At 43.3% G+C, this 16,345-nt stretch overlaps 2 protein-coding genes across 2 annotated transcripts in view; both read left to right on the top strand.

Moving 5' to 3' along the window:
- The first annotated feature begins 2,820 nt into the window (after positions 1 to 2,820).
- On the top strand, positions 2,821 to 7,957 carry LOC143329685 (ETS translocation variant 3-like protein). Its single transcript, XM_076745697.1, has 5 exons — positions 2,821 to 2,878; positions 4,361 to 4,592; positions 4,927 to 5,047; positions 5,764 to 5,854; positions 7,626 to 7,957. The coding sequence occupies exons 1-5, from the start codon at positions 2,821 to 2,823 to the stop codon at positions 7,955 to 7,957; spliced, it is 834 nt and encodes a 277-aa protein (XP_076601812.1).
- Positions 7,958 to 8,982: 1,025 nt separating this feature from the next.
- The window catches only part of lig1 (ligase I, DNA, ATP-dependent), a 41,889-nt gene continuing 34,526 nt past the window's right edge, over positions 8,983 to 16,345 (top strand). The window contains exons 1-5 of the mRNA XM_076745696.1: positions 8,983 to 9,139; positions 9,791 to 9,859; positions 10,842 to 11,022; positions 13,322 to 13,487; positions 15,066 to 15,197. Of these exons, the coding sequence (XP_076601811.1) occupies positions 9,123 to 9,139; positions 9,791 to 9,859; positions 10,842 to 11,022; positions 13,322 to 13,487; positions 15,066 to 15,197 (565 nt within the window). The 5' untranslated portion in view covers positions 8,983 to 9,122. The remainder of the gene's footprint in view (positions 9,140 to 9,790; positions 9,860 to 10,841; positions 11,023 to 13,321; positions 13,488 to 15,065; positions 15,198 to 16,345) is intronic.

Below are 16,345 nucleotides of genomic sequence, written 5' to 3'. Positions count from 1 at the left end.
ACCTCTCCAGACATCCGATGCCAAGGTTTCTTTTTGAAAAAGCAGCAACTTTTCAACGTAAATGACGATGTTTAAACACTGATTTGAACACTTGTCCCTGCAGCATACGATTTGAATGCTGTAATAAATAGTTTCTGGGGGGTTTCTGCACAAACTTTAAGAGTGAGAAAAATAATGATCTCTCAGTTTCACGATTTCTTAACCATTTCTCAGATCTGAGATGCTCTTTTTAGTTCTTTTTTGAGTTTCACTGAAATAAGACAAGTGCTTGAGACTGCGGCACTTGAGGGACCACCAGTCAGACGTCTGCTCGAGCAAAATGTGTCACCGCTGCCTCCACCTCTAACAGCCTCCTGAGCCTGTGTGGCGGAGTATTGAACAGCCTGTTGACCTTGACCAAGGTCACGTCTGCTGAGTGAAAAGCAGCTGTAGTGGAGTTAAGTGTGGCTCTGGTATTGAGTTCATCACCTCTTTGATTCAGCGAGGAGAAAACCTCCAGTCACCTTCACCGCGCTCAATCATATCTTCCCCGTCTGCTCGCTGTAATACGCACCAATCCTGCCCGTGTTAGAGGACCTTCACCTATTTCCTCCCAGCTTGTTTTTTTTCCTTTTCCCTTGTGCTTCTCTTCAGGTGTGACCCTTTATTCTCTCTCTTGTAATGATGGTAATCTAAGCTTATTTTACTGCCGCCCTTTTAACTCTGGATAATAGCAGCAGTTGACCTGGACTCGTCTCTGCTTACAAACACCTCCAGCTGAGCATCCCGTAGGGCTGCTTTCTAAATTAACAAGCTGATTTATAAAATACCAAGAAGAAGTGAAGAATTAGTCAAAGTTGGTGTCATTAGATTCCAGCAGAACAATTATCAACCCCCAAATATTACATTTACAATCATATAAAACAAAAAAAGCAGCACATTTGAGAAGCTAGAACCATTGTGTTTTCTTGCTTGATTAATGACTTAAATGATAAATAGACCTGAAACAATTAGTGTATTAATCGATTAGTCAATTATGGATAAATTAATAAGCAACTATTTTAAATATCAATGGATAATTTAGCATTTTTTGCCAAAAAATGCCAAAAAATTCCCTAATTCGATGCCTCACATGTGAAAACTGACTGTTTTTCTTTATGATAGCAAACTCCCATAGATTTATATTGATTATTAACAGGATTTTTCTAGATGCTTTAGAACTGAGACACTTTTTAAGGCGTGTTTTTTTTATGTCATCCAGTACTTTTCTCAAAAGACATCAACACGATCAGTATAAGATCATTTTGGCCTCGTCTCCCTAATTCTGGGAGAGAGGGAGGGTTGCGGGAGAGAGCGGGGGGGAGGTGAAAGTGTGTGTGGTTGGGGGTGAGATGAGATAGAGGGTTTAAGATTCGGTCCATCCACCCTTCAGTCTTCCCAGACTTGAAGTGGGCCGGCAGACAAACTGATCATTGTTATTCATCTAACGAAGCTTTTCCACTCCAATCAAGGTAACAGGACCAATTGAGTTATTACTACACTTCCACAGGAGTCTTTAATTAGCTCGCTCTTTGTAAACGAGATGATTGTAAGGGAGAATTCTTTGTGAGTGATTAGTTAAATTACTACTTTATCTACATTTTTTTTTTTTAAATCCCCTCTCTGTGCTTGACTGGCATGATGATTTTTCTTATTATTTGTTATGGTGGCAATCAGTGTCATTCTGGCTGTCGTTAGACTGATGGAGGGTTTAGATTTGGATGTTCAGGCACGTATCTGATGCACTTATCCAATAGAACAAGCTTTAATTTATCAGTGACCAACAAAACAGCCAATAAAAAGGGAGGAATACAAATGTCAGAGCCTGAGTTTGCATGAAATTGCAGAGGGAACATTGCATTTTACTCTTGTTTGCAATCCTTTTTCAGCCGGATTGGATTGTTTTCTCACATTTTAATTAGTTTATATCTTATGTCTTTTGAAAGAGGAGCATTGTGGAGCCTGTTTTTGTCTAAACTGTGCCCTAAAAGTAAAACGTCTCTGGCTCGGCTCCCCCTGTTTCCCGATAATGTCCCCGTGACCCTGCAATGATCATGTGTGAGTGTAGAGCTGCACGGGAAGGGGAAATAAAATAAGAGCTAAGGGGAGACATCGTTTTTTTGTTGCTCCAAGATAAGAGGATATTACAGCTTGTGGAAGAGGGCTTATAGGAGAGCAGACATCATTCACCGGGGAAAAGGGTTATGTGAAGTACTTCTTGAAGAGATGAGTTTTCCGCCTTCCAGGGAAGATGGTGGGTGTCTCTGCTGCTCCGAATGGTCCGGGAAGGTCATTGTGTCTGTGGGTGGACGATGTGTGCGCGTTTATAGGATGAAACTGAGGAAAAAAAACACAGAAAACACTAAACAATATCTGCAGGGAAAATGATGCTTTCGCACATTTACATTACTCTAATCACAAACCCGCTATTGACTTAGTAAATGTAATTTCATGCACATTATGAACTGACAGAGATCTATAAGCCTTATTTTTATTTACAATTACACTGATATTGATGCAATATACCGTCTGGAGAGTCTCTGGGTTCAGATTTGTCCTTAAACTAATATGTGAGGAAAACGATTTCCCTTCATAAGTGAAACTGAGGGCAGAAGCTGCTGTAATCAGTTGTGCTTTGCTATAATAGCTCGCTTGACACCAGATGACAGATAATTAATGTTTCGTTTCTGCAGCCTTTTCTCGTCTCTCACCTCTCTAACTTCAATCTGCTGCTGCTGCTGATGATGACAGCGATGAAGACACTGAGTAGTTTTAGGCTTTTGTTCTGTGCTGTGTCTTCAGATGCAGTGCGGCTGCAGCTCCTCTGTAGAACACCTTCCTTCGCCTTACTGGAGTAGAAGTAAGTGTGTTTTTTTTTTTTTCGTCTGTGTGTTTGGTAATTTACATGTGTGTGGGCTGGCATCTGTGTGGGAGACTGTTCACATTTATATAAGAGTTATTATATATTTATTATTTGCAGTGTGCGTCTGTAGCACAGTGTCATGACAGAAATAGATAAAACCATGAAAAACACTGACAGGCCTTCATTTTAATTATTGTTATTATTACAATATTAGCAGTTATGTTGCTTTTACGTGTGATTTTTAAAGCCCCCTTTAGCTCAATAACAGTCACTTTTGTCTACTTTGGTTTCCACAAGTTAAAATCGAAGGTATGGTGTCAGCTACAGAGGAGTGAGCATCAGTTAGTATTATTTTTGTTTTTTTCTCAAGATCACAGAATAAAGTCGCTTTCTCGACGGTACAATCAATCGATCAATCAATCTATACGATTTCAACGCAACAGATAAGTTGTTTTTCACTCAGTTTTCATTGTGCTGCTGGCGACGCACAGAGCTAACCACAGGTGCATCAAGTCTTTAGGAGCTAAACTGAAGAAGCAGGATGTGAGGTGGATGAACTCCATTAACCTTTCTTTAAATGTCATGTCTAAATGAAGAAGCTACATATATCTAAGTAACACTTTGTATTAAGGTCCACTTATTAACGCCTCATTCTGGGGCTTAGAGTTACTCTACTAATATGCATGCTAATAAGCAGCTAGTTAATGGTGAACGTGTGTGCAGTGGCATAACCCGAGAAATCACGTTGTGAACTTGACATAATGAGTTTGAAACAGTTTCCTCGTCATGAAGGAGTGATTAGTTTGTGCTCACACAGCAAAGCTTCATGATCACAAGAGAAGATTAGAGAGGAAATAATTACACACGTCCTGTCTGGCCCTCGATAATGTTTTGCACGACACGTCCAGCTGAAACAATTATTCACCAACTTCTTCGCTTCAAAAACTGTGTTAATTTCTCATTTTGAGGGGTGAAATGTTTCATTTTCCCATCTTCTGTCAACACTGAACAGTCAATTGTGACACATTGTTGTAGAAAGAAATTAACGAACAAATGGACAAACAATTGATCAGCGTGGATGAAGCTCTCTCAGCACGTCAGCCGACTAAGCAATTCAACATTTTGGGAAATTCACTTATTCACTTTCCTGGAGAGTTACTGCTCTCATGTCTGCACAGTAACTATGAAGCTGCAGCCAGCAGCTGGTTAGCTTAGCTTAGCATAAAGAGTGGAAAAGGCTAGGCTGGCTCTGCTCAGCATGTCTAATGAACATGTTGTTGTTTGCTCAGTTGTGTCATATTTACTGAAAAGCTACGACAGAGGTGCATGACTCCTCCAAGATTCATCAAAAGTCAGACAGACAAACGTCCCTGACCGGCCGGGGCAAAGCCACACCGCCTCAGCTTTCATTCATGAGCGCGGAGCAGCATGTCAGTGACCCCCCCCACTCATTTACAACCCTTCTTCATGTCTCTCCAGCAGTGCTGTTCCCTGACTGGGCCTACAAACCGGCCTGGTCTCCCGGCTCCAGACAGGTCCAGCTGTGGCACTTCCTGCTGGAGCTGCTGGGGCGGGGCGAGGGCGGGGCCATCGGCTGGGGAGGGGAGTGGGGCGAGTTCGTCATCCGGGACCCCGAGAGGCTGGCCAGGCTGTGGGGGGAGCGGAAGGGCAAACCGCACATGAACTACGACAAGCTCAGCCGGGCGCTCAGGTGATGCAAAATGCACGAGTGAAGTCGCTTCATGCAGAATTCATCCACACATGCACACACACAAAAACACCTATGGGCTGCAGTTCTTTGGCGGCGAGTGTGTGCAATCATCCCTCTCTGTGCAGCTTCTCCCTCAGGCTGACGCGTAAATAAAACGTACTCCTCCAACATTGTGTTGTGAAAAATTAAAATTTTAAATCTGAAATGCCCATGGATGCAACACACGCCAGTCGGGTCGCACTTTTATCTAAAGTGCCCCTGCAAGAACATGAGTGCATACCATAGACGGACACAGAGAGAGAGCAGTCTGACACAGAAAACATTTCACTTCCAGATACTACTACAACAAACGCATCCTGCACAAGACCAAAGGGAAAAGATTCACCTACAAGTTCAACTTCAGCAAACTCATCCTGGTCAACTATCCAGGACACCCGCCGCCGGCCGGCCATCAGGTCATCACCACGTCTTTGCAGCTCATATCACAACTTAAAGGACTTGACTGTGTGGAAAACTGGCTTCCAGCTTATATTACCGTTCACATAAAATGATTTAAAAAGCACCGTTCTGCCACCTGAAGCCTTATTTTTTCAATTTCCTCATCACATAAGCTGCAATTCGATCAGTTTTCCAAAACATGGGTATAGTCCTTTAAGAAGAGTTTTATTCCAAAAATGCTCAAAAAAAAAATAAAATTTAATATTCAAAACTGACTTTCTTTAATGAAAACAATTACTTCAGCTTTATCTTTTAATATAAAACTGGCTGACTTGAATAGAAATCATTACTGGAAGTTTATCATTTAATATGAAACTGACTGATCCTCTAATGTCGAGGGGAGTCAGTGCGTTCAAGTTCCGTCACGTTCGCGGGCAGACCGAGGGCTTAGGTTACATACGGCCCTTTAGAAAACACCACACTGTGTTTAATTATATGATTCCTTCTGTAAGAGCGGGGATTAGTGGGGATGCACTTTGACTGCTAAGGTGGAAAAGTGCTGAAAAAAAAAACAAAAAAACACCCCAGTTTGGAATAAAACTCTTAACGTCATGCATTGTCGTCAGTTTTTGCTGTTTTGCACATGGCGTCAGACTACATTTCACTGAACGCTCCATGTTCCCATTTCAACCACCCTCCCATCTCATCCTCCGCCCGTCCGTCCACCCCCCAGCTGGCGCAGAGCGGCCCTCTTCCCTTTCCTCTCGTCCCCGCTGAGGGCGGTGTTCCTCTGTGTGGAGGAGCAGGGTCAGTGATGGACAGAGGTAAGAGCACACCTGTCACAGTGTGCAGAGGCCTTCATTATGTTTTCACCGTAGCTGCCTTCATGCTGTCTGTCGTCTGAGAGCGAAGGAGGAAACCAAAGTGAGGTTTACTCAGAGAAAACCAAGATCCTGAATCTAAGAATCAAAAGTTAAGGTGTTATACTAGATTTTCCCATGAAAACACTCAAACCGACCGACAGCGTGTGACTTTCTAAAAACGTCCTGACTCATCCACCGTGTCTGTGGCCCTCAGCCCAAAGCACGCTGATTCCTGCTGAAGACGTAAACCTGAAAAATAAATCTGTAGCTTCATTTCAGAATAAGAACGTCTATTTACAGCATCAAAACCAGGGATTGCAAAGTATTTCACAAGGAAGAAGAGAAAATACAACGTCACATTGTTGATTCACACATAATTTGTGCGTTTCTGAGGGACTATTTTCAGCGGCGGATTGATACACGTTTGCTATTCACAGAAGCGGGATGGTGCATTGGAGTTCAGGGTAATGAAGGAACAACACGCAGAAATAAGAAACATCAGGCTTTAGCTGCGCGAACAGTACTTCAGTTCATTGTTGTATTCTCCTGATGAAGTATTCGGTGAAGGCAGTACCTGCAGTATTCGCCGGACTGCTGCCAGAATGCTTCGAACTTTGAGGCTAAAATTCAGCTTTTCACTTTTCCATCCTGCTCATATTAAGTCAGTTTGACATCACAGGACTCAGACTTAAACGCTCGCACGCTGCGGATTTCACAAGTCCTGAAGTTTCCTTCAGCAAAAGTCAAAAACTGCTTTCCTGCCGCGTCTCACTGGTGTGATATTTTTTTCTGTTTCAAGATGAAACACGGTGTGGAAAATAAGGCAGGACTGGAGTTCAGTCTTGACCTTGAAGACAAATTCTGGGGGTTTTCAAAATGAATAAATTCAAGCATGAGTGATGTAACTGTGGTACTTCTTCAGCGTCAACACCAAAATCTACTGTGCACCTTGAAAACTGTAATACAGCAGAGTTATTATTCTGACTTTATCGAGTCACTGGTTCTGAAACGCATCGATTGTGCACTTTCTCATTAAATAAAGCAGCAGGATTCTGACATAAAACACATCAAATGAGATTTCTTTTGTCAAAAATCTCAGCTCAAAGGATCCGTGCTGGTCTCTGCCGAAGCTTTCATCCACATCTCACAGTCTTCCTCTGCTCCTCATCGTTTGTTCAGACGCCATGAAGAACGTTAAGTTTAAAGCTAGACTGTGAAGCTTGAGTTCAGCCTTTTTTTGTTCTTTTTATTTTATGACTTTGCTATAAAAGTATGAAATTTATATTATACAGCATCCGCTAAAACTTTAAGCTCCATTCAATGCTTCAGGTGCATTCTGGGTATTGGTTTTATGTATTTGTACTTAAGTACAAATTTGAGGTAGTTGTACTTTACTTGAATATTTTCATTTCATGACACTTTATACTTCTACTTCCTTATATTTCAGTGCATTTACCTAAACACGCACACAGAAACATATGAAAATGTCTGAGTACAGGTGAAATTATTAGCAGATTGATTGATTGACAGAAAATTAATTTGCATTCAGTGGCTCCATCTTCTTAAATATGAGGTTTGCTGTTTTTCCTTTTCCTTTTTTAATAATTTAAATGTCTTCGTAATCATTTCGAGGTTTGGACGAAACACCTTCTCCACCTCTGACATCCTGAAAATCATGAAGACAAATAATTTATACTCTGACTGATGTGACTCTCTCTCTGTGTCCTGGCAGCAGTCCAGTCTGTCCCTTACCCCTTCTTGCTCCCGTGCTGCCTCCCCAAGCCCATCCCTACGCCCCGCGCTCTCCACGGCCACTTCCCCTTCATCTCTGCCCCTGCACGTCCAGGGCCCAGCCTGAGGGAGCTGAGGGGGCTGAGGGAGTCAGGCCTCCCACCCCTGGCCCCGGCCCTCCACGTCAGCGCTAACGGCTGGGCGCACAAGAGCGCCGCAGGGTGGGATCTGAACAACATCAGTCGAAGCCTGTTTGGTGGAGTGAAGCAGACTGAGATTCAAGGAGAGGAGGGGAGAGTGGGGAGCGAGGCACAGATGGGGGAGAGAGAGTGAAGAAGAGGATCAGACTACAACAGATGGACTGCTTTCTCTCCTCAAATCTCCCAAATAGCCTCTACGCTCTTTTAGCTCATTGTACAGTAGTTTATTATTCACTGCCTGTGATACACAGACTTTGTATTTATTGAGTTGGACCGGGACGTGTGTATTTTTATTTGATAGAAATATTGAGGAGGCTGATTTTCTTTTGTCAGCACTTCACGCCACAGTAGGGGAATTGCACTTGTAAACAATTAACAACATGGCACTTGTGTTTGAGTAAATAAAGCAGTGCACTCAACTTACATTATTCAGCTGTTTGTCTTGCATTCCTCGCCCTCCTTCCTCGGGCTTCATGAAAATAATAAGAGCTGCATAAATGATGCATTCAAACAGCCGCTGTGAAATTTTCATGAAAGGAGCTTTCATGTCAGCTTCTGCAGCATCAGGACCAGCCGCCGGTGTCTGCAGTGACCACTCCGACGCGGCAGGGGGCAGTCGCGTCTTTGGCGCCCCGCAAACTTTTCACAGCACAGCTTTCCCGGGAGAGAGTCAGAGCTGAGATATGTGACACATGAAGAGGTATCACTCGGTTACATTTTCAGGTACTATTAATCCAAATCAGTTTAATGGGAATACTGAAAGATTGGGTTTTCCCATTACTGTTTCAAATAAATAAGTTTATGCCTGATTACAATATTTCATGTGTCTTTACTTACTGGTTTCTAGTACTCTACATTTTTAATACCAGTATATTATCTTTCAGTACTGCAAACGATATGAAGGCCAAATCGAACATAATGAAGTTACGTTTGCTTACTGCTGGTAAATTGCATTTTTTGAATGGTATTTAAGGACTGCTCGTCAGGTTAAACATGTTCACTTTCTTCTTCTGTACGAAGTCAGCCCAGCGTCAACCAGCTTCCAGCCGTTAAGAATCAAACCGAAAATAACCGCTATGTTTGCAGACCGGAAAACGGGTCAGATTTTAGCTAACGAGTGACTCCTCTTATTTTTAGACAATCTTTGGCTGGGATGTCATTTTGGCGCCGAATATTCCAAGTGTTTTGTCATTCAGCAGCGCGGGAGTTTGTGTTGTGTGTGTTGATGTTGGACCTGCGTTATAATTCAAATATTAGTTTTACGTTAGCACCAGGTGAAGGAAGAGTTTGAAGACAACATGCAGCGGAGCATTGCGTGAGTGCACAGTTGATGACTCGGACTGGTTTCCGTTTAGCTTGCTGTTGGTTGTAGTCTTTGCTAGGTGACGTCTGGATCTGTGTTCGCGTTCATTAACTTACAAGCTAGCTAAGTGCACTCTAAGTTGTGTTTAGGGGTCTCAAAGTGCCTACAGGAACGCGTAACGTTAGCTAGCGGAATATTAGCACTAACTGCTCTGCCGCCGAGTTTGCATTAGCATACATTAGCATTCATCGTCTGTTTTGGTGAGTTAAAAGTGATTCACAACATCGGAGACAGACGCCAAACTCTTGTGAGATAAATGTACCGACCGTTTGTGGCCTGAACATCGTCCCTTCCTTGTTTGGGAACGATAAATGAAAAGTTTAGACCCAAGCAGCCACACGGAAGTACTTTAACTCTAGCTACGTGAGGCTTGCTAAGCTAGCAAGATGGCTATCTATGACTCAGCTACTCACTTAACTTAGTTCAGTGATAAAGCTACCAGCTAACCTAACCTAAAGGTACACGCTAATCAGCTGTGTTGTCAAAAACCCGTAATTCTATGATGGTATTACCTTTTTGTTCACTGATGCTGATGTTCAAATGCTAACGCCCATCAGCCTGTTAACTGTTTCCTGTCTGTTTGTGTTTATCCTCTTCCATCAGATCATTCTTTCAGCCCAAGACCAAAGACAAGGATATCCAGAAGAAAAGTGCAGATGAACCGGTGAAAAAGTAAGTTTTTCTTTTCAGTCACGTGTCAGGGGACATTAAACGCAACATCATGGACATAGTCATTGAACTACACTTGCCTGTACTTGAGATTTGGTGTTTCACACACATGTACATGACATTTCTCACACATATCTATACACAGTGTATGTGTATATTGATAGTTTTACACCTGCACCTTTCTTTGATATCTACAAAAGTTCGTGCCTGATGAAGGTCTATAGGAGAAAGTCACGTCCATTTGCATTGATTTTGTAGCTGCTGGCACTAAAAACTCTGATAGAGATCTCCCTTCTCCAATGAACCCATTGATAACGCTACGGTTTAGTTTTCTACTTGAGTAATTGAGACTTCTGCAGACTTTCTAGAGGGAGTATGCCACTTAGCAAAACTGTCAGCTCAGCAAAAAATGGGAAAAAATATGTATGTTTAAAGAAAATACTTTGAAATAACAGCATTTGTAAGACGGTCATACAGATTGGCCAGTGTGGCTGTGAAGAAGAGTAAATGGTTTCAGTGGATTTTCAAACATATTTCAGTGCTGAAGCCCACAGACGGCTGGAGTCTGTGCAGTTATCTCTGAATGGCTCTGAATCATAGATCTCTGTTGCGCAGTAAAACTTTTTGTGGCCAGTAGTTATGCATTACCAAAAGAGCTGATAACTTCTGTCTCTCATCTGCGAGCTGCTTTGATGATAGTCTTCATTATCTCCAGACTGTATCGTCTTTAAAGCGTGGCTGAAAACTCCCTCTATTACTCTTCTTTGTGTAATGATCTTTTCATCATTGCTTCGACCTCTCTTTTATGACTCTTGCCTTGATTTTAATACGTCTCAGTTGTTTTTTATTGCTTTTGGGATTGATTTTATAATAGTTAACACGGCACCTTGTGGCCGTGCTTTTGAGCGGTTTCATATAAATGAGGCGTGTGGCGTTATTTATTTGAATTACATGGACTTAACCGTGTGTCCGTGCTTGTGTCCAGACCTGCCAAAAGCCCTCTCAAGGTGCAGAACGGAGTCCAGGAAGCTGATTCACCCATCAAGAAGGTTGCCAAACGCAGCCGTCAGATCCTGGACAGCGACGACGACGAGGCGCCGGCCGTTAAAGAACAAGTCGCCGCCAAGGGACAGGGAGACAAAGAAGTTCTTGGCAAAGCAGAAAAGGTAAGAGCCACCTTACACTTCCTAATTCAGACATCAGAGTCTCTTTGAATGGCGAAATTCAAAAGTGGCATTTGTGTACCAAACAAATTGACAGTTTCATGGGATGCCATTTTGATAACAGACAAAGCAGATGACTTATGTCATGACGATGGAAGAACAATTGCCGGTCGGCTTCCTTTTTCCTCGCGCAGTATAAAAGTCATTGAAACGGTTTGTAACCCATCAGGTGTTTTAAATCCACATCACCTGCACACGCTGAATATAATGAGACCGTTGGAGCTCCTGTCGGCGTATCAGTGCCTATTGTTTATTCAACGGTGGGAAAAACACTGTTGCACAAAGGCACAGTAATTGTATGGTGAATCACTGTGTTGAATGCATTTGTCAATAAGCCACATAATGAAAAGACCTGATTATCGGCTCTTGCTGTCGCTCAACCACCTGTTGTTTGATAAACACTTCTATTAACAGCCCCCTTCATTTTGTTTGTAATATGTCAGAAATTATTCATTATTTGTTCATCGAGGGAAAAGATTGTGACGGATGCAGCGTGTGACTCACCCGCATCACTTTCATACGGTTACAGTTATTACATATTCTTTTGTGATTAGGCACTAATACTGATAGTACTAATACACGTGTATTCTTGTGCTGGTGGCCACAGAGCAGCTCCATCAGAGATACACGCCACTAATGATCAGATGAGCTGGTGTGAATGGATTCTGAAGGCGATGTTTTAACACTCGTAGTCATATAAAAATAGCCTGTTTGGATGTTTTTCATGGTCCAGTGATTCAGTGTTTAGGTTTGATTTCTTTACACTTTGCATTTGTACTCTTCCCACGTGTCGCTGTCGACTTCTTTGCTTCCCGTCTGACTGTCGCAGATGACAGCCATCGCCAGAGGCTTTATGTTTTGGAGCGTCTGTCCATCTGTCCGTCCATCTGTCCACCGTGACCTCCCATCTTCGTGAACTCAGAGTCTCCGAGCACCTGAGGGGAATTTCTTAAAATTTGGCACCATCGTTCACTTGGACTCAAGGATGAACTGATTGGATTTCGACCTTTGACCGCGCAAAGCAAATGTTTGGCCGTAACTCTAGATTTCATACACTCATTATGACAAAATTTCCCACAAATGTCTCGTAGGATAAAGTTCAGCGTCGTAGCTCAGGAACAGAAGGCAGATTGTGACCATGTTTCACATTTGGTCAGATGCTGAATTGGTGACTCGGCCACCTCGAAGCTGGACTCATTATTTAGATCTTCTGTGCTGCCGGGGTGAAGTTGTGTGCGTGAAGCTCACATGTTTTACAGATTGTAGCTTCTTTGCAGCAGCATCCATATTTAAAGCGTTGTTGTTCATCACCAGCTCATTGGTTCTGCTGATATCGAGCTTCAGGTGATTGTCGTTGCACCATGTGATGAAGCTCCGAGTGAAGCCAGTTTCTCTTACATCTGCAGGCTGTATGGACCCTTGCTTGGGAATCACTGGTATAAAAAACAGCTTTATTATGAGACTGACCAGCATGTTCAGCGTGTGACCTTCATCAGGGTCATCCTCATCAGCGATACTGGAGTTCTGACCACTTAAGCACAAGCTACATGTGCATTAGCTACCGTTTTGTCGCAGCTCTCAGGTGGTGCTGCGTGGTTATTAGTTCATGCGAGAAGAAGCCTGCAGCAGTGATTAATTGGGAGCATTGAGACATTTCATGTGTGTTTCAGGCCTCAGAGCTGACTTTTAGAAATGCTTGCCAGGCTTCCTGCAGCAGCGCTCCCTGTCTCCTCTCATTTTTCCCCTCCTAGCAGCCCTCTCTAAACGATGCGCTTCATTGAGCAACAAGCTTGTTTCCTCACTGATGGAGGTGTGTGTCGTTCAGGGCTCAGTATTGTTCTCCAGCACTTTCTAAGACTCTGGGATACTTGGCTCATAGATGGATGATTGTTGAGGTTTCTGCTTTTCTGTATTTTGCTTTCATGCTGACAGGTCATTGCTCAACTTTTCAGAGACAGTCCGTAAACAAATGAATCCTCCTGTCTTTGGCAGAAGATGCCACGTTGAGGATTAGTGCCACAAACCGTCCACAGTGATCCACATCGTACCGTTTCAGACAGCTGGACAGCTGTTACTGTCACTTCCTGCCTTTTCATTGTCAGCTGTGTGTGGAAATAGTCGAGATGATTACAATTGTGAATTAATTAAATGAAAATCTGCTGTAATTTGAGACGTTGAGGCTTTGTTTACGCTGCCTCTTGTCACAACGATCGCCAGCGCTGACACTGCTCGTCTTTTTCAGAAGGACGATGTGTTCAAGGCAGTTCCTACCCCCCTGTCTTCTCCACCTGCCCCAGCCACCCCCGGGACCCCCGCCACTCCGGCCACCCCGGCCTCTTCAGCCTCACCGGGGACCCCCGGCACCCCGAACTCCATCTCCCCCTCTGGGATCGTAAAGCGGAAGACGGGTCAGTATGTGGTCAGGTTTGACGGCTCTTCCTCTGCTCGTTTTCCTTTTTCACTGGAGATAAACTCTAAATCTGTTCTTCTCAACTTTCCCTCCAAAGTTGCAGCATTTTTGAACTTTGACACCAGCTGAGGATTGATAGTTTTTCCGCCCGAAGCTATTTTGGTTGATTACTTGTTAGCAGGAGCTTAATGGCTCCAAACACTCATTATTTTACAATGAGGGGAAAAACAAGACATTTGTCACAAACTGCATGCATGAAAAATTTGCTGAGCAGAAACAGCCAAGTACACTCTCCACCCTCTGCGTCGTTTATCTCTCGACTCAATGAAATGGTGTCAACCTTTAGACCGACAACCAGCAGAACACACCGGGTTGCATTTCTGTTCCTCTTCTGCTGAACCACGAGTCCACACTCTGAGCCTGCATCATTATTTTTCTGCATGTATTTGCACTGTGCTAATAATATCATTGCTGCATTGTCTTGCGATGTATAGTTTCTGCTGACTGGGCCTTAATGGAACCAGCAGAGCAAGTCATCCCATTATTGCAGCTGATTGTCAGTGTGTGGTTCCTTTCTGGTTCTGAGGCTTTGGTAACTTTCCTAAAAACAGCGTGAACATATGTAGTGCTGATTACCGTACAGCTGCAGTTTGTTCGTGACAGCTTGAACGTTTCACACGTGCAGGGCACGAGCTGAAGAAAGCCGCCGCCGCTGCAGTTTTTCTGCCATGCATGTTCGTTATCTTTAAATTCTAAATGAGGTGTATGTTTTAACTATCTGCATTTAACATGAAAGAGAATGGCAAAGTGTTTTTCAAGTGGAGTTTTGTACTCGGTGTTTTTCCCACGTCGCGCCAGGAATGTAGGATTTTGAACAGAGGGTTTAAGCTACTTAGGGTTGCACAGATTTCTAGTATCGCCGCTTTGTTTTCATTTGGGAAGCACCTCCTTTCTCACTTTGTCTCCTTCATCCTACTTTTGCAGCGGGGAAGCGGCTCATTCTCTTTTCATCATCCCATGCTCTTTCCGTTTGATGACTGCAGTGTTTGCTTTCTGCAGTGGTGCGTCGCCACAATAAGCGCCCTGCCACCATCACCACTGGAGAAAACAGCACATTAAAGTAATGCTCTAATTTGACCAGAAATTGTGTTCTTAATGTCCCGGGCTAATGCTTTCATTATAATATCTAGAAGAAACACCTCAGCAGTGCTACCTGCACTAGAACCCTAACAAGGACCACAGCAGAGGCGGACGCGGAACCAAAAGTAAAATTAGCCTCGAGCACCACTGCTGCATAAAATTACAGAGGAAATTACACTGGAACCCTAAGCTGCTGTGCTGCATAATATCTTTCAGGATGGAATTAGTGTTTTCATTAGCAAAGTACGTATCTGTGATTCTCTTTTTTTCGTTGCCCTACATCTGCACTAAGGGAGCAGACTCGCCCTGTTTTCATCTCCACATTCTCTTTCTGTTTGATCATGGCGTGATTTCAGTTGGGATGCCTCTCACTACTTTTTTTTTTCTTTCTCTCCCTCCTCTTTTTTTAATTTAATGCCCGTCCTGACGCATACAGCGAGGAAGATGTTCCCAAAGAGGAAGCTTGATGAGAGCGGCAGCGGCAGCGAGAGTCAGAAAGAGGAGGCCAAGGAGGAGCAGGGTCAGCAAAACAAACGACCCCGCGTGGAGCGCAGTGCTGTCAGCGCAGGTACGCCCTCGCCTCTGCTGTGAGTCTGATAACAGAGCGGCTCCTGCACAGGCCTGCAAAGTCTTCATGAAAATGGAAAATGAGCTGCATGAATTTCAGATCTTCTAGGAAATTTAGTACACGTTTAGTCAGTATTTCACAAACAACCAGTGACAGATTATTAATAATGATTATCAGGCTCCGACAGTCAGTTGGAGTTAAAAAATCCATGAAAGTAATCTTTTACTTGATCAGTGTGATTCTGGCTTGAACCAACTAAAGCACGAAATGTCCCGTCAGTGTAGTTCACTCAGTCACTGCAACACTGACCTCCAGCCATTCGTACACAGATATGACCAATCAACACACACACACTGATACACACTGACACATTCAGAAGAACCTGAACAGCTCAAACTGTGGAAAAGAACTTCTGAAGAACCACTCGCAGGCCTGATGATGGTCCATCTGAGGGAATGTCAGCACACACTGGTGGCGTCTTGTCATCGTGTTTTGATGGGCTTTAAGTGTGAACACACTGACTCCTCGCTCCGTGTGACACAAGCTGTGGGCACCAGTCGATGCTGAAATAGAGCCGAAACGATTATTTGCTAATTGACATCAGCAGAGAGTTTATCGGAAGCAAAGACGCCGAACGTTCTTTGCTTCTTTGTTTCTCAAATGTCACAGTTTGTTGTTCCTTTTGTTCACTTATGAATTAATAATGGACTGTTGGTCAGAGTAAAAATACAAACTAGTTGTAAACATCTTGGGCTCTGGGACGTTTTGAGGGGTATTTTTCTTAATTTTCTAGCATTTTCTGAATTAAAGCAATGAATGGATTCATTTAAAAACGAAGCTGAGCAGAAACAGCTGAGAGTTTTCTCTCGTCGTTCGCTGCCTGCAGTTATGACGTTTGCTGCCGTTTAATCCCACTTCGACCTTTCCATTAAGAAGCCCCTTCATGAGCCAAACCTCTCTGAGTTGTGGCTGGAAAAAGTTGAATTTCAAAGCGAAATGTAGGAACTCTGCTCTGTGACCTTTGCCATTTGTTTGGGATTTTTATCCCAAACAGCTCAGAGCAGCGTTTCCTACATGTGGACATTTCCACCGTCCGTTAAATCCACTTTGGCTTTGCATAATCCTGTTTTTACATGATGTCTTATTCG

Source organism: Chaetodon auriga, chromosome 12, assembly GCF_051107435.1.
Source record: "Chaetodon auriga isolate fChaAug3 chromosome 12, fChaAug3.hap1, whole genome shotgun sequence".
Classification (NCBI taxonomy): Eukaryota; Metazoa; Chordata; class Actinopteri; order Chaetodontiformes; family Chaetodontidae; genus Chaetodon; species Chaetodon auriga.
The sequence above is the reverse complement of the archived record's forward strand: the minus strand, read 5'-3'. Positions and strand labels throughout refer to the sequence as shown.

Coding starts and splice junctions, on each gene's coding strand:
- LOC143329685 (XM_076745697.1), top strand. CDS start 2,821: ATGCAGTGCGGCTGCAGCTCCTCTGTAGAACACCTTCCTTCGCCTTAC. Junction 2,879..4,360: donor TTCGCCTTACTGGAGTAGAA/GTAAGTGTGTTT, acceptor ATGTCTCTCCAG/CAGTGCTGTTCCCTGACTGG. Junction 5,048..5,763: donor CGCCGCCGGCCGGCCATCAG/GTCATCACCACG, acceptor TCCACCCCCCAG/CTGGCGCAGAGCGGCCCTCT.